Genomic DNA, 22,207 nt, shown 5'->3' with positions numbered 1-22,207 from the left:
CCTCTTCATTAGTACCCAACCTGGCCACCTGAGCACCCGCACGCCCCCCAAAAAACGCAACTGCGGTGCAAGCAAGTCACCACCCCACTTCTAGTTCAAGCACTGAAGTGGATTCCGTCTCGTTGAAAACCACCCTACTTCCTCGCTTCCCTGCTTACTCCCACAACCTCGAAACCTTTCTCTCGGCTCTCTCTCCATATATCCTCGTTAGTGGCCGCAACCACTCTTTGTACATCACCTTTACGTAAAGGTACCTGCGGCACCGTGCACACCGCAGCCTGCACCAGAGGGGACACCTAGCGTAAGTCGTCTATCCCTTTGCTAAACGCCGGACCAGTGCTGCCGCTTTTCTGTTCAGCACGTTATTTAGCCAGCCCGCTACTACTACAAGATTGCGTCCCTGTGCATTATCCGCGAGCTTTTCTGTATCTCGCTTCGTGGCAAAGCCCAATGTCTGCCCTGGAAACGTCCCTACCGCCACTCCATTTTCGCCTTTCACCCTGTCCACAATCGCCTCTGGGCACCTAGCCAGATTTGAGTAACCGGCGGTTATAACCTGCTGACAGCGCAAAAAGAAAGTCCCCTGACAACAACTGCAAACTAAGAATAAACAGAGGTGTTCACACAGAATGGTGCTATAGTATTGATGGCACTCACGCTATATAAGACCATTCGTGATCAGATCATTTAATTTAGAGGGGAGGGCACGCATATGTCTCGTGTCACTCGTCTTGGTGAACTCTTCGAGCTTGTGCTAACTTGCGTCTTTCTTTTTTCGTGGTCGAACATTGGTTCCCCCCGACATTCGGAAGCAGTGCAGCTTTGAACTGCTCCACGGGACGACTTCGCAACGGTAGTCCATCATTGTCCGGCGTTGGCATCAGCGTTAACAACGACAACGTTAACATCAGCGTTGAAATCGGCGTCCATGTTAGCATTCACTTCGGCTTCGTGTTTTTTCTCCACCCGTTCCTTCAAGTCCTTGAGTCGCGTCAGCAGTGTGTCGTACTGATACGTAGTTTTCTGCGTGAAGAAACCTAGAAATCCCCCCGCCACGTTGGAAAAAGTGACTTGAGTCAGGCCTTTGACTTTTTCTTCGTACATGCCATAAGACTCGGCGAACTGCTTTAAAATGGCCTCCGCCAGGTCCGGCGGACACGGAGGGTTGGCCTGCAGGCAGGCTTCTACCATGTCGCAGACGGCAACTCTAATGGTCTCGTGTTGTATATTGTCGTTGTAGCTTTTAGAGGCGACGGGGGACATTCCTTTTGCAAATCCAGGTTCGTTGTAGTACGGTTCCTCGTTGAGCAGCGACTGGATGGAGATCAGTACGCTGCTTACGCTCTGTGCCGGGCTCCAGGCGGGTCCTGGCCATGTGCCGAGGATGCTGAGGCAGACCTGCGAGAGAAAGGTTGAGAGAAGTAATTAAAATAAAGAATGTTCACCAGCGTCATGTCCTCTGAACTGTTCTTGGCTATGGATGTAAGGTCAGGTTTGGGGAATGTTGGTGCGCGGGATTGTTTTCATATATATATGTGCGCGCGCGCGCGTGTGTGTGTGTGCGTGTGTGTGTGTGTGTGTGCTTGCGTGTGTGTGTGTGTGTGTGCTTGCGTGTGTGTGTGTGTGTGTGTGCTTGCGTGTGTGTGTGTGTGTGTGCTTGCGTGTGTGTGTGTGTGTGTGTGCTTGCGTGTGTGTGTGTGTGTGTGCTTGCGTGTGTGTGTGTGTGTGTGTGCTTGCGTGTGTGTGTGTGTGTGTGCTTGCGTGTGTGTGTGTGTGTGCTTGCGTGTGTGTGTGTGTGTGCTTGCGTGTGTGTGTGTGTGTGCTTGCGTGTGTGTGTGTGTGTGTGTGTGTGTGTGTGTGTGCTTGCGTGTGTGTGTGTGTGTGTGTGTGCTTGCGTGTGTGTGTGTGTGTGTGTGCTTGCGTGTGTGTGTGTGTGTGTGTGTGCTTGCGTGTGCTTGCGTGTGCGTGCGTGCGCGCGCGCGTGTATGTGTGTGTGCGTGTGCGTGTGCGTGTGCGTGTGCGTGTGCGTGTGCGTGTGTGTGTGTGTGTGTGTGTGCTCCAATAAGAAAGGGCTCCAATATATAATAGTTCCCTGACAAAGCCGAATTAATGTGTTTCTATTAGAACCGGAGGCATTAAACTTACTTTTAGAAGTTGGCGGAGTGCTTGATGCCCGATTCACCTCTCCCGCGGTTCGGCCCGATATTGCGCTGTCTCCGGGATCGACGCCCACGCATTCCTGCCCACGCGCCGTGATACGAACACGCATCCGTCTGGGATTGCGATCGCGTCCGTCTGCTCGTTCGCGGATGTGTTCCCTGACAGGTTGAGGACGCCTCTGCGGACACGAGCTCGGGCTCGGACGACACTTACCTTTCCGCAAGCGTAGAGGTTCGGGTTGAATCGCACGCGTCCAGCGTCCGTGGTCATCAGGCGCACGCGTGGCGGCTGCATCGGGTAGTTGGCGGGGCACTTCATGAAGAACTGGAAGAAGCCGCGCTCGTAGGGAGTGCCCGACGGCCCCACCACGATGGCGTGGAACTTGGTCAGGTCGTCCTCCTCGGGAGACACGTAGATTCCGGGCAGCGGGTTGGCCTTGATCTCCGCGATGTCCTGTTTGACCCTCAGGAGACAAGTGGCCGAGGGCTGCTGGTTCTCGATTGTCTTCGGGTCCCACTCAGTCAACATCGCGGCGTTTGCCCGGAAGGCCGGCTCAACAAGGCCAGTCTCTATCGTTTACCCGTCGCCGTTTGGCCGACGACGATTAGAACAATTTCGACATCCAACCGATTGCTGGCCCTCACCCTGACCTTCTTTTTCTTCTTCCTTGTACTTGTAGAGCATGCGCACGAGGGGAAAGGGGGGGGGGGGGGTGGCCGCAAAACGCTATATAGTGATGTTGATGAGGCTTGCTTGCTTGCTTGCTTCCTATATTATGGCGCACATCTACTACGGCGGATTGGCCAAGAATCCGGCGGGCAAACGGGTGGGGCGGTGGGAGAAAACGTGAGGGGAAAAAGTATATGCGAGGGCACAGATGAAATCGTACAATTATTTTATGTAGACAAACTAATGCTAGAGACATGTTTTATTAGAGGAAAAGGTGTGCTTTTGGAAAGGAGAGAAAACTAGATGGTAATAAATTGAATTACAGTTAAATAAATTGGAATTTTGCAAAATCATAGATCTGTAAGTTAACCAGGTATTCTCCTTGTGTCACAAAGGAACTCGCAACTTTTGTTATCTATAAGATTTATCTATATATCGCAGACCGACATGCATACGTTACTGTGGCTAAAACCCAATGTAGCTGCCCCAAAGGAGGGAATACTTCTTGCGTCTACAGCAATGCCAATTGGCCAATATTTTGATGGAATTAGGAAATTTCAGTTACTTCTAAAATGTGTAAAAGTGTCAGGAAGAAGTAAACAAAAATATAACACACGATGAACTAAAGGAAGATGTGCTCAAAACAATTATACATTCCTTCCCGGCTGAGCGAACAGCCCTTCGGCAGTTCCTAAGAAAGGAGGCTCCTAGAGAAAAAAATGTACGGTATGGAAACATTTACACCAAGTTGTCTAAACCTTGATTATAAAATGTATTTCCTTAAATAAGAAAAACGGCCACAGAATAAGTGCTCGCGTTACTTTCTTCTCTGCTCACGAAATGACCAGCCCCAAAGCGGGGCATTCACGAAAAGAACCTTTCGTTTTTTTTTTTCACCGACGAACAGAAAAAGAAATTGACAACGACACATTGCCAATGTGTCACATGCTTCAATACTCACTCATCTAGCCCAAATGAATGTCGGGAAGCGCACTTATAGCTATATTACAAGCTTTCTCAAGGATCGATCGCACTGCAGAAATACATTTTGGGAACATTAAAAGCGGACAATTTCAATTAGGTACAAGAGGCACCCCTCAGGGTTCGATCTTCTCCCCCTTCCTTTTCAATGTGACCATGCGAAACCTGCTTCCATTACTGGAAAGGATCCCGCATATCAAACACTCTATCTATGCCGATGATATCACCATCTGGACCAATAGCGGTTCCGACGAAGAAATCACGGAAGCATTACAAGTGGCCGCGGATACCGTACAAAATTTTGTGCGACAGAATGGTCTAGCGTGCTCGCCGACAAAGTCGGAGCTTCTCGTCATCCGAGATAAATCGACCAAACACGCCACCGAAAGGGACGCCACCTCACCTATACGAGTCAGTTTGGAAGACGGCCCAGTTCCGCTCGTACTGACTATAAGAGTCCTGGGAATGCTAATTCAACATAACACCCATAATTCTGAGGCGATTGTCCGATTACAGACGACAGCCCGCCAAATATGTGGCCTAATCAGACGAGTAGCCACACTACACCGCGATATGAAGGAGGCCGATATCTGCCATCTGACGCAGGCTTTCCTGATCAGTCGCATCGTGTATTCCTTCCCTTACCACCACCTACGCCTTTCTGAAAAGGAAAAGGTTAACAGCGTCATTCACACAGCTCATACAGCTGCCCTTGGTTTCCCGAGGTATGCGAACACTGAACGATTACTTGAGCTAGGCTTATACAATACCCTAGATGAACTTGTGGAGGCCCATAAGACAACCCAACGTGAACGACTCTCCAGCACCGCCACTGGCAGCGTCATTCTAAGTAAACTCGGGCTGAATCCCGTTATGAATTCAGCAGGAAGAACAACATTACTCGGTGCGGTCAAACGCCGTTTGGTTATAAAACCGTTACCCAAGAACATGCTGCCTGGGAGACACGACAACAGGCGGTCTGCCAGAGCCAAGGCCCTTCAAGAAAGATACAAACCAACCAGCACACCGCTTATGTCGATGCAGCAAAGCAAAATCACCAAACTTACGTAGTGAGCGTCGTGACCGGAGAGGGATGTATCCTCAACGCCGCGACCATAAAAACAGCGTCCACCGTGGAAGCGGAAGAGACTGCCATTGCTTTGGCCATCATGAATCCTTCCGTGCAAACCATCATATGCGACTCCAAAGGGCAATCGTCAAGTTTTCGAGAGGCAGCATAGGCGTCTGCGCAGCGCGAGTCCTACGGGACTTTACAAATGAAAATACTGTTGAACTCGTATGGGTCCCTGCCCATTCGGGGAATCAAGGGAATGAGGAGGCGCGCTGGGTAGCCCGAGGTCTTATTAACCGGGAGGTGTGCCCCTCAGACTCGGATCCCATGGATGAGGCACCGGCAACATACCACGAGATAACATACTACAAGTAAAAAACGCGAACCTACCTGCCTCCAAACGCAAGCCTCGATCCTGTGTCAAACCCAAACTAAGTCATTCCCTAGCCCACATTGGCTGGCCATAATTACCAACGGGCAATGGAACCCAATATGTCAAAACTGCACAAATCAAACATTGGCTACCCAAAATCACATTCTTTGGGGTGCGAGGGCTTACCCCCTCCCAGGTCGTTCCTGCCAGCTCCCTCACAACAGACGCGGGAGAAGCTGCTCAGAACGCCGGATCAAAAACTACAAAAAGCCTTCGTTGCCTGGGCCGAAAGGGCCGCTCCTCGTGATGGGACATCCTAGGACTCGGGCCTGCCAGATGATAACTGAGCAGAATCTCAATAAAGTTGTTACCACCACCACTAACAGAAAAAAATATCAGTGCGGGGCTGCGAATTGGATCCCAGAATTGGATAGGTTTCAAAGGATAATCAGCAAAGTCTAAAAAAAACACTAATGAGAAATTTCGAGATCAAATGAAAAGTAAAAGAGGGTATTGTTTAATTTCACGAGGAAGTCCTCTCCAAATAAATAATGTAATCGGGACAGCTACGCAGACAACCGTATGGCAATGTCCTATAGAGGAGCTGGTGCTTGTTGTTGACCTGACTGGTTGTGGCATATACTCGTGTGTTTGGCCACAAATCGGGTGGTTAAATTAGGTGCATGAAAACAAGACGATTGAAACGCTGAAACTTAGTAAAATTTTTGAGAGAGGTACAAAGCAATCAGAATTCCTAAACACACCAGCTTTTTTCTTTTTTTTTTTACACCAAGGGCTCTTACTACGGGGGATTCCCCATAAAGCAGGTGGTTCTACAAGTTTTTTTTTTTTTTTTATTTTACAACTGAAACAAAAACTTACAGGAAAAATTTATTGTGAAGAAATTTATCCCGCATGTTGAGATTTAATACCTTTCAAAAAAATATCAAATAAAACGCTGCATACAGAGTTAATTAAGACGTTTTAACTTACGCAAGTTCTTAAAAAAAGATGCTAACTTTAGAAAGCAATAAACGAACGCGAAAGTGACAGTAGTCAGACTTGCACGAGCACAAGAAGAAACAAAAACAAATTCTTAAACTCCAATTCATCCTCGGACGCAATGTCGCTGCTCCGGTTCGACGCACAGGCTGGATGGACGCCAGTTGCCACAGGTTAGCCGGTGGTGAGCGCGCTACTTCAGACAGCGCACAGATTCATGCAAGGCCTGCACTCACTCTTAACCTGGCTCGACACAGCGAGGGTTGCACGAACTCTTTCGCAGGCTCTCTCGAGATTGTGCAAAGACGCCGGCACTTCTTATTGGTCAGCTGCCTATGTACTCCCGGAATTTCACGTGCACTACGCGACGCCTGGGGTTAAAAAGGATGTGCCACATCCGCTGCCACAGTCATGAGCGGCGTTTGCTATCCCTGCCAGGATCAGCTGCTGCGCGTATACATACTAAAGAATGTGGTCGTGAACAGACGTCTCCGTATCACCCTATACATACAAAGCACCGCACTCGTTATGCAGATATCGGTTCGGCTCGGAGCAGCAACGAGTCGCTTTTCATCCATAATTGAAGAAAAAAACAAATAAGCTACTTGTTTACCGAACATAGGCCAAGTTACCTCGTCTTTTCTATGTAACTAACGCGCAACGGCCTCTCGCACACCCATAATTCATCCCTGTCGGCTTGGGGTGAGCCGATTCTACAAGACCATATGGTACGTGCACTTGCCAACTTCGGTAACTTTATTCCGCCAGAAGACAAAAGAATGCAAAGCTAAATGTTGATTCCGCCACAGTAACGTTTTGCACAAGCTCACTCCGAGACATTTCGCAAAGACAATAGGAATGAGAGCGACTCGGTGCTGTGCCTTTCGCATGTGCACAACGCGCGGTTCGTGTCGGTTGTGTGAAATGCGACGTTTTACACAACGGCATTATAGCGCTAATGTAACAGGCTCCGCTTTAACTCGGAGACGTTTCCATGGACCTGGTTGTGTCTGTTACACCTAACCATCACCACAGCTGACACAGACCGTGTCAATTACAAGAAACGGACGTCTACTAGAACGGCGTTATAACTCGAGCGTGATAAACTTAACGTCAACCTCAGGGAAACTCCACGGACATCGCCATGACTGATTAAACTGATCTGTACTTGCAAACTACTGATACAGTGTACAACAGTTTAAACAGATACATGTAAAAGTCAAGATAATTAGACATATAATGTATCTGCGAATTGGTTAAGTATACAAGCAAACAATCGATCCAACCTCGCCGATGAGTGGCGCCAATAACGCGCTCTTTATGGTAACATCTAATTCACATATTATATACAATTCATTTCCGATGTCGGCGGGTGGAGAAGGGTCTGGTGACCGAACTCTGGCTCACTTGCGATACCTGTAGAAAAAGGACCATCGTTAAAAGTTTGAGTGAGAAGAACCGGGAGAACTGGAGAGCCACCGCAAGTCCCTCCAAACCACGTATTACGTCATTAAAAGTGGGCGGTAGTATATCTGAATCTTCATTCTTGTTTACTCGAAAAATTATCTCCACAGCTCATCACGTTAGCCCCCGAGGACATCTCATATTTCACGAAATGACCACACGTTGCGTACGTTATTTAACCCGGTTCACTATGGAAGTTTTATTTTACTGCTTATCACAGCAAAATATCGCTTTCTCTTGCGACGTGTACCACTTGAGCGCTTTACAAAAAGTGTGGACAATATGGCGCAGAAGTTGAACGGTTTGAATATAGGGCGATTCTATTTGCAGAACGATGAATATTGGCAATTAATGGCAATTAATATGCCCTAAATGAGGGCAGTTTGCCCAAAATAGTGCTAACATGAGGATTAAAATCATACAAATGCGAGCAAAATTCAGTAAAGTTCCAGGACGTGCTCGATCTGTGCCGCATTGTGGATCCGAAAATGTCCAAACCTGATAAAGTGGCACACGTCATTAAGGACATAGCAGATGATGCCTTCCACCTCCTTGTTTTCAAGAATTCTTCCACTGTGCAAGCCATTATTACCGAATGCCGGCGGTTTGAAGAAGCCAAGAGTCGCCGCATTGCCCAGCCATTTCCCCGCCTTCCCAACACGGCTGCTACGCCAACCTGCGAAGACCCCCGCAGTCCGCCCATGCCCGATCGCTCTGATGACGTCCTACATATCATCCGACGTGAAACAGAAGCCGCATCTCCTGTCACAACCCCAACCCATGGCCCCCACAATTGCCAGGCGACCGTCTCACTGATACACTCCGTCGTGCGCCAGGAATTGGCCAACATTCGCTTGACCAACGTCTGCTCAGTTAATCGACCTGACTACACTCCGTCCAGCACCGTCATACGCACCCGCAGCCTGAATGCCCCAACGGAGTATCGAAATCCGGCCGAATGGCGCACTACAGACGACAAGCCTATATGCTTCACTTGTGGCCGCATCGGCCATATTTCACGTCACGTAACAATATTTCACGTAACAATATTAAGAGAAAAAATTGGAGCTGGGCAGGTCCTGTAATGCGTAGGTTAGATAACAGGTGGACCATTAGAGTTACAGAATGGGTGCTAAGAGAAGGGAAGCCCAGTCGAGGATGGCAGAAGGTGGAGCGATGAAATTAGTAAATTCGCTGCCGCTAGTTCGAATCGGTTGGCGCAGGACAGGGGTAATTGGAGATCGCAAGGAGAGGCCTTCTTTCTGGCAGTGGACATAAAATAGGCTGATGATGATTATACTTGCATTTGCAGGCTGAGTGATGGATGCGTTGAATTTGAGCCTTTCTGAGATTTGAGTTAACACGAATGCGCTGAGGCTCTGACGGGCTATGATTAGCCTTATGATTTTTCCGCGATAGTTAGCGCACATTCGTTTATTAATCATGGGCATTAGTGCCTGTATACGTGGATTTTGAGGGTGAGTCATGGATGCGTCGAATTTGAGCCTGCCGTTCCTAAACTTGAGCTAATGCTACTGCGCTGAGGTTGTAACAGGCTATAGGCTGATGTTTTTTTTTCGCGGTAAGTTATTTTCGCACATTTATTAATCATGTAAGTTAGTGTCGGTATATGTGCATTTTGAGGATGGGTGATGGATGCTTCAAGCTTGAGCTTTTCATTGACGTGAGTTAACATGATATACAGGCTTACATCAAGCTTGCGCAAATGATCAGGGTCAGTAAATTACTGACACTGAGCCCAGTACATTGGGCTTTCTCGTACAAACACGAAAAAGCCCAAATGTAAGTCACCGAGCAAATAAATCAGCCGGCGCTCGAGGCGTCACTGAAGACACGTCGAAGGAGAGCTGCAGCGGCATTCTCGCTGCAGCGGCATCCCCCCGCCAATAGCTACCCTGGCCACCTTCCACCCCCGCGACCACCAGCGTTTCTTGCCAGCCGGCCACGGGAATGGTGATTAACAAACGATAACAGCACTATATTAGCGTTACGCTTTAACCCCTAACCACGAAGTAGAAGACGAAGGAACACGCAGATATCCCACGCAGTGTTTCAATGCAGATGAGGAAAAGCGCTTTTGATGAGCTAGCGAGTGAGCAGCAGTAGCGGTTGACAGCGGGGCAGCGTGGTCGCCAGTACATTTTAGCTCTCTGCCTCACGAGTACGAACTAAGGCGGTACATGAAGCGCGAAGTGTGTTGATGAAAGGTGTATACACAGAGAAGTGCTATGCATATCTAAATAGATTTAAGTATTCATACTCCTTATGGAACTTCGACACATACATTCTAGGACACATACACGGTAGGCACATACCGAGTTGCACGTACTGAGCGCGTGGAGTTGTCTGTTCGTGCGCATTACCAGTGGTACATACAAAACCAGTGACCCAAGTTGTCTGCTACAGTGCAGCCAGCAGCAACACGTTTGTTCGACCGCGTATACCCACGCGGCCCAAGTTGCTTATGTCCGATGAGAAAACGACAACGAGCTCCAAACCCCGGAGAAGTCCAAAGAAAGCTTCCCTCTAAAAGAAGAGGAACGAATGCAACTGTTTGAAACGCCCCGGTCCGCTCCGAAAGCATCAGCCGTCTGTGTCAGTTTATTTTATACAAAGCGCTGCGTTTCCTGTCGGCTAGCTGTGTCAATTCCAAACTGCGGCCACTTATCTGTGGTACCATTGTGGATGCTGTCAAACTGAGCGATGCTGGCGTTTTGAGCCATTCAGGCAAGGCGTTTGCATCAGCGCAGGCGCGGTGATTCGTTTGTAATTTTGGCAGAATGCGAGTGTCAAAAATAATGGTATTGCACATTTGCCTTGCTCATTGTCGCTTCTGCATCTGCGACTTCGAGAGGTGAACGACTTCGATAGGTGAGAACAAAAAAAAGGCACGAACATAAAGCCTAGGCATGACAGTATGACAGCCATGGTAGCTCAGCCATGACAGTTTACTCACGACGGCGAGAATGCCACTGCAGCTCTACTTCCACGTGTTTTCAGTGACGCCTCGAGCGCCGGCTGATTTGCACTGCGACGCACATTGAGCTTTCTCTTGTTTGTACGACAGCGCATGCGGACTGTGTGGACGTCGGTAACATTGCTGCCGTAGTAAATTGCAAGCCCTTGAGCGCCTCACGAAGAATGGAATGGAAAAACTTTATTTCTCTATATCTCAGAGAGATTGGCGGTGGGCCGGTGTCTTCATGTTTTGAGTCCTGGCCGCTTCACAAGGTCGGCGCCCCTATTCCAGGGCACCGCTGAGTCTTGCTGCCTCGCAGGCGTGCTGCCCAATTGCCCGTTGGGCTGCGAGCTCGCTGCTGGTGAGCAGACCCTCCCATTGTTCCGCACTTGGGTTATTTACTTTATGGAATGCGAAATTACGCTTGCATTCCCACGTGATGTGGTATAACGTGGGGGTTGTTCCGCACCACCGACATGTATCCCTGTACTGGGTAGAGAACATTTTGTGTCAAGTCATAGCGAAGAAGTCATAGCGGAGATCACGAAGAAGTCACCCTACCATAGGGTGACTATGCTACCTATGGTACCCTACCATAGGGTACCATAGGGTCTTGCGTGCTCGGTGACTGTTCTCAAAGGCACGTCGGTCCGTAGCACGTGGAAGTACCGCACACGTCGTAGCCGCGTCTCAGGGACACTTCAAGTCAAATTTCTTCCGAATTTTCCACGTGCCGACTTGGTTCACGGCCGGCTATGCGGCCCCGCCACAATCGCGCAGAATAAGCTCACCACCGCACCGCGGAAAGACAGACGACACTGCTGAAGCTGCGATGTTCGCACTGCGTCTGCCTCGGCGGTGAAATCAGGAAAAAAGGGAAAGGGCGTTGCTCTAATGATAAGACGAGCTGGGCGATGAATCTGTGGCCTAGGCGCGATTTCTGTCGCCGACGGGCCTGACTATAATTGAGGTATGGTGTAGTGGAACGGGACAGCGTGTCGTCCGTATAGCAAAACAAGGGGAGAAGCGCGGTCGCTTCTGCGATGACGCTGCCAGACGGGCGCCGCGATGAACCGGTGTTCCTAGCGCGTCCGTCTGCTTCAGTGCATAATACAGCGTTTTCTCAAAAAAGGAAACGAAAAAAGTAACTGGAACGCCGATGCATTTCGTTGGACACATTGAAAATTATCTCGGAACTGCTGCTAACCTGAGAATACGGTCCAACTGGATACCCCCTGCGAATTCACCAGGTATAATTCGTAAATTAAAACATGTGCGGTAATTAATTAAACAGCATGAAAGCTCTCCCACACCTCCCGCTGTTATCAACCCGTAGAAAACTATCTCGCATATGTCTTTTCCATAAAATCTACTACCACAACACATATTTACGTTCTATCTTTGTTCAACCGCCTCCATACATTTTATCTCGCATTGACCACCGCCAGAAAGTAAACATTCCGCACTGCAACACCGTCGGCTTTTCATATTCATTTCCTCCCCAAACGAGCGAAGATTGGAATAACTTACCCGCATTACTTAGAAGCACAACTGACACCAATAACTTTAAAACCTCACTTCAAAGTATCATGTTATAAATTAATGTTGCGTTTGCTTGTTCTGCACAATAAATGATCTTATGCCATAATTTTAATTTCCATATGGTATGTTCTTCTCTTTCTTTCCTTTCTTTTTTTGTTACGCCATGTATTTCAGCCACGCTTACAAGTTTCTCTATTTACCATTCTTATTATTTTGTATAGCATGCTTTTGCCATGTTGTTGCCTTCCTTCCTTATTTTGTGATTTGCCTCTGTATTTACCTTGCGCCTCCCCCTGCAATGTACAACCGTACCTTGAGGGTACAATAAATAAATAAGTAAACTAATAAGCCATACGTGTTACTTAATGAATTAAGAAAAACATCGAGTAAATTAGATCAGTGTTAAAATTGTGTTGTCTGCAACAGGAAATTTTTGAAAACTTTCTGCAGACTAAAAAACGCCTTATATATATATATAGCCCAATAAAGTTCGCAAAGAACGATGTCACGAAGGGTTTTTGCGGGGTTACCCAATAAGTGGGGCGAATAGGTGAGAGGGATAACGGTTTGGGTAATGAGGGTGCTATTGGATGGTACTGTCATACGCTGCGCACAGTGTTGCGATAGCCAACTATATATTGCGAGAGGCTTTTCAGCGAGCAGACCTCTGAGAAAGTGCTGGAGTGAGAAGCGTGTTCGTCTGAGCTTGTCGGATCAATGCGCCCTGTTGTAAGCTCTGGGCGTAGCTTACACACGAGAGAATGCAATCTCAACTGACATGTTGCAAGCAGAAGACTAAAAAAATCCATCAAGTTGTGCACAGACATAAATCAAATATCTGCATTGCTGCCTGCCATTGTAGACGTATACCGGTCTCGAAGTCTCCCCAGATCTGCATATCGAAGAACCATAATTTGCCGACTGAGTTAGGGAACAAAGCCATTTATTGAGGTGCATCAACAAAATCCGGAACGTTAGTTAGCATGTTCCTGTTCCTATTCCGATATTCGTCTCGCAATAGACTGAGAAACACTAGAGCAGGAAAAACGTTTGGACCCTTGAATTCCTTCGAAGAGCGGCATTCTACCCAGTCGATCGCAAGAGCTGAAGCACAGGTGGTAGGTCACTGGGACGTGATCAAAAGAACAACCACTAAAAGATGGGACTGCTGGGGGCCCTTCGTATCCCGGGATTCCGATACCGTGCTTCTGCGCTTCGGTCGGGCCCCGTGACCTGCCCATAGCTCTCCCTGTTGAGGAGGCCGGACAGGTACCAGCAGTACACCACCCGGCGGCAGACCAACTCCTTGACGTGAGAAACGCGTGAATCCCCCGCCAAGAGCTAACCTGGCCACCTCCCACACCCATGAGAACCAGCATTTCTTGCCAGTCGGTCACGGGAATGGTGATTAACGTACGATAACAGTACTATATAAGTGCGACGTTCTAACCCTTAACCACGAAGCCGAAGGAACACGCAGATATCCAACGCAACGTTGCAATGCAGATGACGCGAAACTTGTTTGAGCCAGCGAATTAGCCGCAGTAGCGGATGACAGCTGGGCAGCTACCAGTAAATTTTAGCTGACTACCTCACCAGTCAGAAATAAGGCGATGCATGATGCATCAAGAGTGTTGGTGAAAGGCGCATGCATAGAGAGGTGCGAAACATATTTAAACATTTTTGAGGCTTCGTACTCCTTACGGCATTGTGGCACATACATTCTGTGGGATTGGGCAAGGGTTGGACACATACCCGGTAGGCAAAGGCCGAGTTGCACATAGTTGCCGAGTTGCACGGCCGATTCACAGTGGTACATATAAAACCACTGGCCCAAGTTGTCTACTACAATCCAGGCAGCAGTCAGCAATAAATTGTTTATTCGGACTCGTATACCAAGATGGCCCAAGTTGCGTATTCGACAAGGCACCCTCCAGCACACATCCAGTGGCCCAAGTTCTCTACTTATATCAAAAAATATATAAGGTGAGAAAACGATGGCGAGCGTCGAGCTACGCAGAAGTAAAGAAAGCTTCGCTCTAAAGGAAGAGGAACGAATGCGACCGTGTGAAACACTCCTGGTCCGCTCCGAAAGAATCAGCGCCCCGAGTCCTTTTATACGAAGTGCGGCGTTGTATGTCGACTAGCTGTGTCGGTCCGAGTGTGCGGACAATGATCCGTGGTACAGTTGTGGACGTCTCAAACCACGAAATGTTGGCGTTTTGAGCCATTCAGGCACAGCGTTTGCATCAGCGCTGGCTAAGTGGCTCGTCTGAAACTATAGCAGAATATGAGTGTCCCGAATAATGGTATCGCACATTTACCTGCTCATTGTCGCTCCTGCATGTGCCACTTCGAGAGATGAACGTACTAGGAAAAAGCGAAGATTCTGCTGCACTGGTGGAAACAATTTATATATGGCGTCCACGGGGCAACACATGCGCTAGACATGCTTTGATTCATTTGGTAAGTGTAATAAACAGAGCTTCTTGAGCTGCAAACTGCAGTGGTTCAGTGATTTCATCCATAATTCTTAGAATTGTTCTTTCTTTGTTTTCCTTAAAGGGAAGCATTTCTTTGCCCAGTCGGAGCCACGGCAAAACGCGAGGACGCTCAAAGTCACAGAGTTTGACGCCGATACGCGCACAGCCCCAAAGCGCCAGCTCGCATACCGCTATGTCACCACCACCCATAGTCTATAGGTCGTGTTGGCTATACACGCTTGGCGCTTCCTCTCCTTTCTCCACTCGCCGGTACGGGCGTAGGTACGGTACGAGCCACGTAACAGTACAAAGGCTCTGCAGAGACCACAGAGGTATGCGAGACGCATCGAAGTGACGAGACAGGAGGCGAAGCCACGGGCCGACCAGACACACGCGGTCGTGGAGTAGAAGCGACTCGCGGCCGAAGAACAGCGGCGCGCCAAGTGGACGGCCGCTGGAGTGGCTGCCGAGATCGAGCGGCTCGGACTGGTGGCCCGCCACTTGCGGGACGACGACGCCTACTTTCAAAAAGCACTTTGCCGAAGACGAACTTGGTTCGGCATGTACAGTCTGAGACTGGCTCTGATTCTGTTCGTATGACGTCGAGGTGTCGCTGCCCGCGCATGTGGCGGTGGTCGGGTGAGCGTTTCGTCGAGAGGGCGCGAGTTCTTTCTGGCTTTGCGCCACGTGCAGGTAAGAAATGTGTCGCACTGACTTCGATAGCCACCGAGAATGTCTTCTGCCGTAATTTCATAAAGACAAAGCCTTTCTTAGCGAGTTACCACAACTATTCTGTATCGGCCGGGTACGTTTCTGGCCTCTCACCGTGGGCAGATCCCGAAGATTGTGCGGCATAAATGTGTGGGCCTATATGCACGCCCAACCACAAAATATTACGGACCACGAAATCTTAGAAAAAGCTTAATATCTCCGCAACCTTATAACGCAGCCTGGTATTTGCATTTGCCTCGCGAAAAGAAACCTCGAGGCGAACACTGACCGCGCAGCTCACTTAAACAGCGAGCACATTGTAGCAATACAGACAGCCCAAACCAGCACGGCTTCCGTAGTGAGTTATCCACTGTCACTCCACTAATAGAAATAACTTCGCACGAGCCCGGACTTCGCACGAGCCCTGAACAACCAGTCTCAAATTGATACGCTCTTTTTGGACTTATCGAAAGCCTTTGACCGGCTGTTTCATACGAAACTAAATTTCAAGCTTACGAACGTGCTCTGAGATGGGCCAGTGACTTGCTGGGTTAAGTGATCATTTGTCCAAGAGGAGGAATTTTGTGCATCTTGGAGACATTCTTCTGATCCTGTTCCAGTTGCTTTCGATGCACCTCAGGGCACTGTTCTGCCTCCCCTCTTTTTTTTTTTTTTTTACTCTTCATAAATCATATAGCGAAAAACGTTAACGTTAAAATCTGACTGTTTGCTATCACTACGTGCTTTACCACGAAATCCAGAACATAGATGATAAATTAAACTCCATAACGCATTAAATAAAGTCTGGCAGTGGTGCACGCATTGGCCGATGTCAATTTAGAAAAAACTGTCTCATCGTCAGTTACAAAGGAAAAAAAAGAAAATTAGATTATTCTTATTCCATTAACAATGCCATCATCCCAAGTGGTTCCGAGTATCGTTATTTAGGACTCTTCATTTCTTCCGACTTGACGTGGACAGCGCATATCCAACACGTATCCAGGAAAGCAATGCAGAAACTGTTTTTTCTCAAGAGAGTCTTGTGTCACTCGGATCATGAAAATAAGTACCTTCCCTACGTCACACTTATTCAGCCGATCATTTTACAACATGCCAATATCGTTTGGTTTCCGCACACGAAAAATAACATCCACACACTCGAAATTATTCGAAGGAACGCTTTCCGTTTTCTTTATAACCGCTACAAGCGTACCGATTCACCAACCGAGCTCTCACAATGTGCAGGCCTTCACACTCTGGGAAGCCAAGCGAAACTACAGTGTGAAGTTTTTGCACATGCTGCTCCACGACTCATTTAGGCAAAACTACTCAGACTTTAAGACTTCAAATCCACTGGACAGACTCGACAGATGCACTCAAATAGACTAGAAGAATCTTTCTGCCATAATAACGCGTTCTTGTTCTCTTACTTCCTGCAAACTGTACGAGAATACAATGGATTGAACACGTTTGCCACTGCCCAGACAACGTTTGCCAAATTTGTTGAGCTTGCCGAGAAGGCAGTCGTCTCTTCTATTTGCCGATATTGTTTGCGTCTCTGTATTTGTTGCGAACTACTCTGTATATTCTTTTCTTTCTTTTTCTGGCTCAAACAGAAGGAAAAGCCAGGATTGCAAATGTATTTATATGTGTCAAAGCTTGTTCATCCACTCCTGCAATAACCATCATGGGATCGACAGTATGTTGAAAATAAAATAAATAAATAAATAAATAAATAAATAAATTTCTCCTTGAAGCCCTTGCTCTCCGCGTGGCTTACAAAACAGGCTGCTCAAACCACCGCGCAGGGTTCGAATATATGCCTGGAGAAATTCGCTGGTAATAGTAGTTGCAATTTCGCGCCACGGATTACAGCTATTCGAAGACTGTGGGTAACAGGTTCAGGAAAACGAATACGCGCAAATTCAAATATACCAACATTATAACCAAACAGATCGCGTAACCAATTACTCCGGTTATCAGGTTATCGATTTCGAATAACCGCTTTTGCAGCAACACCGGTGTAGTGTTGCTACACTAAAAAAAAAAAAAAAACTCCGCTTAAAGAAAGTATCTGCAACGAAAAACTTGCGCATCGGCAACTTACTGATCTTAGACGTGCGGAGTTGAAATACTATTGTTTTAACCTCTGTTGCTGCCACTGAGAAATCGGTAAGGCAGCGACGCAGGCTTCGGCTGAGGAACCCGCGTTCGCAATCGGTCTCGCTCGCTCGCTCGCCGAAAGAACGCGCACGTTGGTCCACGGTAGCGACACGCAGACCGTAAAAACGTAAAATCATCGCTGCCCTAAGCTAGCTGTCAGCGTATCATTTCACGGTGACCGTCCGATAATCGTCATGCGCGGTGGTGTCTTCCGATGCCCAATCCCTAGCAAAAACGTGGTGGAGGCTTCGCGCTCACGACCTGTTTGAATTGGAACGCTTTCGCCACTGTAGCCTAATAAAATACAAGTGGTTTGTGTTAGCACATACCCCACGCCATTGTTGTAAATGGACAGCAATGTATGATATACACTATCGTGATCGATTACGAAGCAATGCGCCATAGTGTAGCCAAATATTACAGCACCAATTTATGGTCTCACAAACTGATGTGGATGCCCGGATGCAGACTATGTATGCGAAGTAGTCGCTGCTTTTGGAAGTTGGAAGCGGTGAAGCCACCTATTTCGTTCTGTGGAACGACTGCAAATGGGCCAAGACGAAACTAATTTGTTTTGAAAATTCGCGATGAGTACACTGTAAGAGATCCTAAAAAGATATTAGCGAGGTTCCTACTTGTTTTAACTCAGTGTGCGCGTTTGAGTATTTTGTATTTTTAATCAGCTAAATGAGAATGCGTCATCATGCATACTGGAACTGCACGCGGACGTGGCGACGCATTTCTCAAAACAACGTCGCGCGAAACGTGTTGGCCTATAGGCTACGACATCCATGACCACATTCTTATAAACTATTTTGCACCCATCGGCGCGTGCCTTGTCCCGCAGCAATAATCGTCATGTCTTGCACGCCTTCTTTCAATGTCGCGCGCCCGGTACTTTCAGGTATGTGCGTAATTAGTGTGACGCAACATCCTCGATAGGAAAGTAGCCAGCGCAAGCAAGGCAGATGATTATTCCTGTATGACAAGATAACCTACAAAGAGTGCAAACCTCCTTAAAAGTGCTGGACTATTAATTTCTCGCGTTTAATTACGAAGACGTTTGCAGTCTCCAATGGCGAAGTTCGGTCGGGAACACTGACTGCTCCGCAGGGTAACGTATCACAAGAACCACAACGCACCTAACCTCCACAAGAAAGATCAATAGCTATAGCGCTCCTCGGCCAACGCTGACAATTCAGTGCTTACCTCATAGGCTGACCGGCCTGTGAACCGAGAAAACAACTGCGCCACACGAGCCAGTAGAGGTGAGAACAGAAAAGGCAATCAACGTAAGGTCTGCTACGAAAATTCAGATGACCTTCCTGCAGAAGCCAGCCATCGGCGTTAAGAGCGCGGTCGTTTTCAAGCTCTTTCCATACTTAAGGTCACTGTAATGGTGTTACAAGTGACAAGACGTAAACAAAATCAAAGATAACTATTACAAATTAACCAAACGCACGATGACGGAGATGACAAAGTAGTCACCCTACCATTAGATCTTGCCTGCTCGGTTGAGTGTTCTCAAACGCGCGTCGCTCTGTTGCGCCTGGAAGGGCCGCGTACGTGGTAGCCAGGGACACTTCGGGACACTCAGGGACACTTCCAAGTCAAATTTCTTGCGAATTCCCCACGTGTGGACTTGGTTCATGGCTGGCCAGCGGCCCTACGGGCCCTACCACAATCGCGCAAAATATGCTCACCACCGCACCGCGGAAAGGCGGGCGCCATCGCTGAAGCTGCGATGTTCGCACTGCGACATGCTGCGTCGGTCTCGGCGGTGAAAGCATGGTGAAAGGGGAAAGGGCGTTGCGCTTGCCGAAAAAGCGAGCTGAGCAATGAATCTGAGCGCTAGGTGCGATTTCTGTCGCCGACGGGCGAGACTATGAGGCATGGGCCGGTATTTTGCAGCGATGCCTTTTCCGATTCTATGCTTTTTCAGGCTTTTCGCGCTTGGCCAGTGGTCAGAGCGACGGTCTGCCCACATTATCAACGGGATCAGGCGGCCGTGTGTGGTGTATGATAAGAATAGCATAGAATAAGGCATAAGGCATCGCTACAAAATAGCGGCCACGGTGTAGTGGAACGGGGCAGTGCGCCATCCGTGTAGCAAAACAACGAGAGAACCGTGGTCGCTTCTCCGGTGACGGTGCAAGACGAGCGCCGCGATCGACCGGTGTGCCTACCGCGTCCGTCTGCTTCAATGCATAATACCGTGTTCTCTCAAAAAAAAGAAAAAATGAAAACGAAATGAAATGGAACGCCAATGCATTTAGTTCGACACATCGAAAATTAATATCTTAAAACTGGTGCGCTCCCGTGAACACCTTCCAAGTGGATACCCTTCGCGAACTCACCCTGTATAATTTGTAGACGCAAATATATGCTGCAAAGTAATTAATTAAAAACCTAATTAGCGTAATTACGTTACTTATTGAAACAGGCACGTTTATTTCTCGTAGAGGTAATGGCCGCCTCATCGAGTAACATAGAACAAGGTTAGAAATGTGTTATCTACCACAGACAATACTTAAATACTTGGCGCAGCTTGAAAAAACGCCCTGTATATAGGCCAATAAAGTCCGTAAAGAACTAAGTCGCGAAAAGTTTTTGCGGCGTCGACCACACAGCGGATAGAATAGGTAGGAGGGATAACGGTTTGGCTAATGAGGCTGCTATTGGATGGCACTGCCATATGACCCGTGACGTTTTGCGATGGACACCCCTATTGCGAGAGGTTTCTCAGGGAGCGGACCTATGAGGAGGTGCTGAAGTGACAACGGTGTTCGTCCGAGCTTGCCGGATCAATGCGCCCTGTTGTAAGCTCTGGGCGTAGCTTACACACGAGAGAATGCAATCTCAACTGACACGTTGCAAGCAGAAGACTAAAAAAAAATCCATTAAGCTTCAACAAAGAAGTTGTGCAAAGACATAAATCAAATATCTGCATGGCCGCCTGCCATTGTAGACGTATACCGGTCTCGAAGTCTCCCCAGATCTGCATATCGAAGAACCATGATTTGCCGACTGAGTTAGGGAACAAAGCCACTTATTAAGGTGCTTCTACAAAACCCGGAACGTTGGTTAGCGTGTTCCTGTTCCTATTCCGATGTTCTAGTCTCGCAGTAGACTAGACTGAGCTTTCGGCACGAAATTCAAGAGAGAACGCTGGCTCTCACTTTATCTCCCAATAACCGTAGCATTACAACGAAAATAACAAAAATAGCTTTGAAATAATACTTTGTCATACACTTTAAATTTATGGGCTGTTTTACGGTCAATGCCCGCACTACGGCGATTAGTATTGTAGCGACGTAGCTACACGCCACATTGCCAGCCCTGAAACACGTCGTGTACGATGCATCTATGCAGCGAGGCTACGCTCTCACACTTTTCCCTAAGGTGCAGCGCCCAACAAGCCAGAACTATCTCGCAAATGAAGCGAATTGAAATCCAGTCCGGTTCTTCCCTCGTGTACGCGTATGCGTGTGTCGGTGGCTTTCTTTTTATTCACAAATACGTATCAACTCGCCCGGCAAGACATTGCATTTCGGCTTGAACACAAGCGCGGTTGCGCTCAACTCCAATTACGCGAGGATTACATTTTGCTATGTAATGTTTCGGATACACCACAACCCTCGGAGAATCTAATCGAGCGCATTGCGAAGCGCAGTAACGCTGCTTTCGAGACTCGCATTATTTACCAAACAATTGACACAGAGCGCAAGTTCCGACCCGAGCGTGTAATGAACCAATATGCACTTTGAAAAGTTCAAGTGTGTCACGAAAAAGTGTTTTCTGCTGTTCCCACGTTTGTGCAGCCTTGACGACTTAGGTTTTTATGTTGTCTGAACATTTTCAACTGGGCCAATGCAATGCGTATGTGACATTTACAAATGTTCTCGACGCGATGGATGAGTGGCATATATATTATCATATCAAATGCTTCCGGATGCTAAATGTATGACTTACAGTGCCTTTCTTGAGAAAACCAGCTTGGCAGTTTTGTACCAATATTAAAGTGATGTAATGGCACTCCCAAAAGGTACAACAAGCAATAAACGAAGGCGGTGGTCGCAGAAGTTTCTGGTGAAAAGTGTATTGTCTTTAAAAAAACGGTGGCTGAAAACGTTTATCGCCGACTAGCGGGCAATTAGCGGTGAATATTACGCAATCACATTACACGAGAGACCAATCGCAATTTAACACGGCGAATAAGCAGGATTGCGAAAGCGTCTGGACGGTTTTTTTTTTTTTTCTCTTTTTTTCGAAGCCTGCGGCAAGAGTTGGACGCAGAACTTTTTTTCAACGACACACAGTTGTGAACTGATACACATCTTGAAAATGCTTCTTCTCAAGATTTTATTGCGGAACTACAAAGGCAACCGAATCCGGCGCGCATTCCGCGGCTTATGCTAAGGACGTTCTCTCAATTGCCCCTAGCAATATGGCTGCCGTAGCTTCAATCGCTCCCGGGGGCGGATTTAAAGCCTCCTGGTTCTCGGCAAAACAAATAGCACTCGAGCACAATAACTAAGCACAGCAAGCGATCGTCGAAATCTGATCGTCAGGTAGGGAAATAACTACTTGCTTTGGGAATATGAGGT

General features: G+C 47.8%; 1 protein-coding gene across 1 annotated transcript; it reads right to left on the bottom strand.

Annotated features, from left to right (window-relative positions):
• Positions 1–671: 671 nt before the first annotated feature.
• Positions 672–19,204, bottom strand: LOC140214400 (ubiquitin-conjugating enzyme E2 Z-like). The gene is made up of 2 exons (XM_072285768.1): positions 19,094–19,204; positions 672–1,398 (listed from the first exon to the last, which is right to left on the bottom strand). The coding sequence occupies exons 1-2, from the start codon at positions 19,094–19,096 to the stop codon at positions 862–864; spliced, it is 540 nt and encodes a 179-aa protein (XP_072141869.1). The 5' UTR covers positions 19,097–19,204; the 3' UTR covers positions 672–861.
• Between the last annotated feature and the right edge of the window lie 3,003 nt (positions 19,205–22,207).

Source organism: Dermacentor andersoni, unplaced genomic scaffold (genome assembly GCF_023375885.2).
Source record: "Dermacentor andersoni unplaced genomic scaffold, qqDerAnde1_hic_scaffold ctg00000041.1, whole genome shotgun sequence".
Classification (NCBI taxonomy): Eukaryota; Metazoa; Arthropoda; class Arachnida; order Ixodida; family Ixodidae; genus Dermacentor; species Dermacentor andersoni.
The sequence above is the reverse complement of the archived record's forward strand: the minus strand, read 5'-3'. Positions and strand labels throughout refer to the sequence as shown.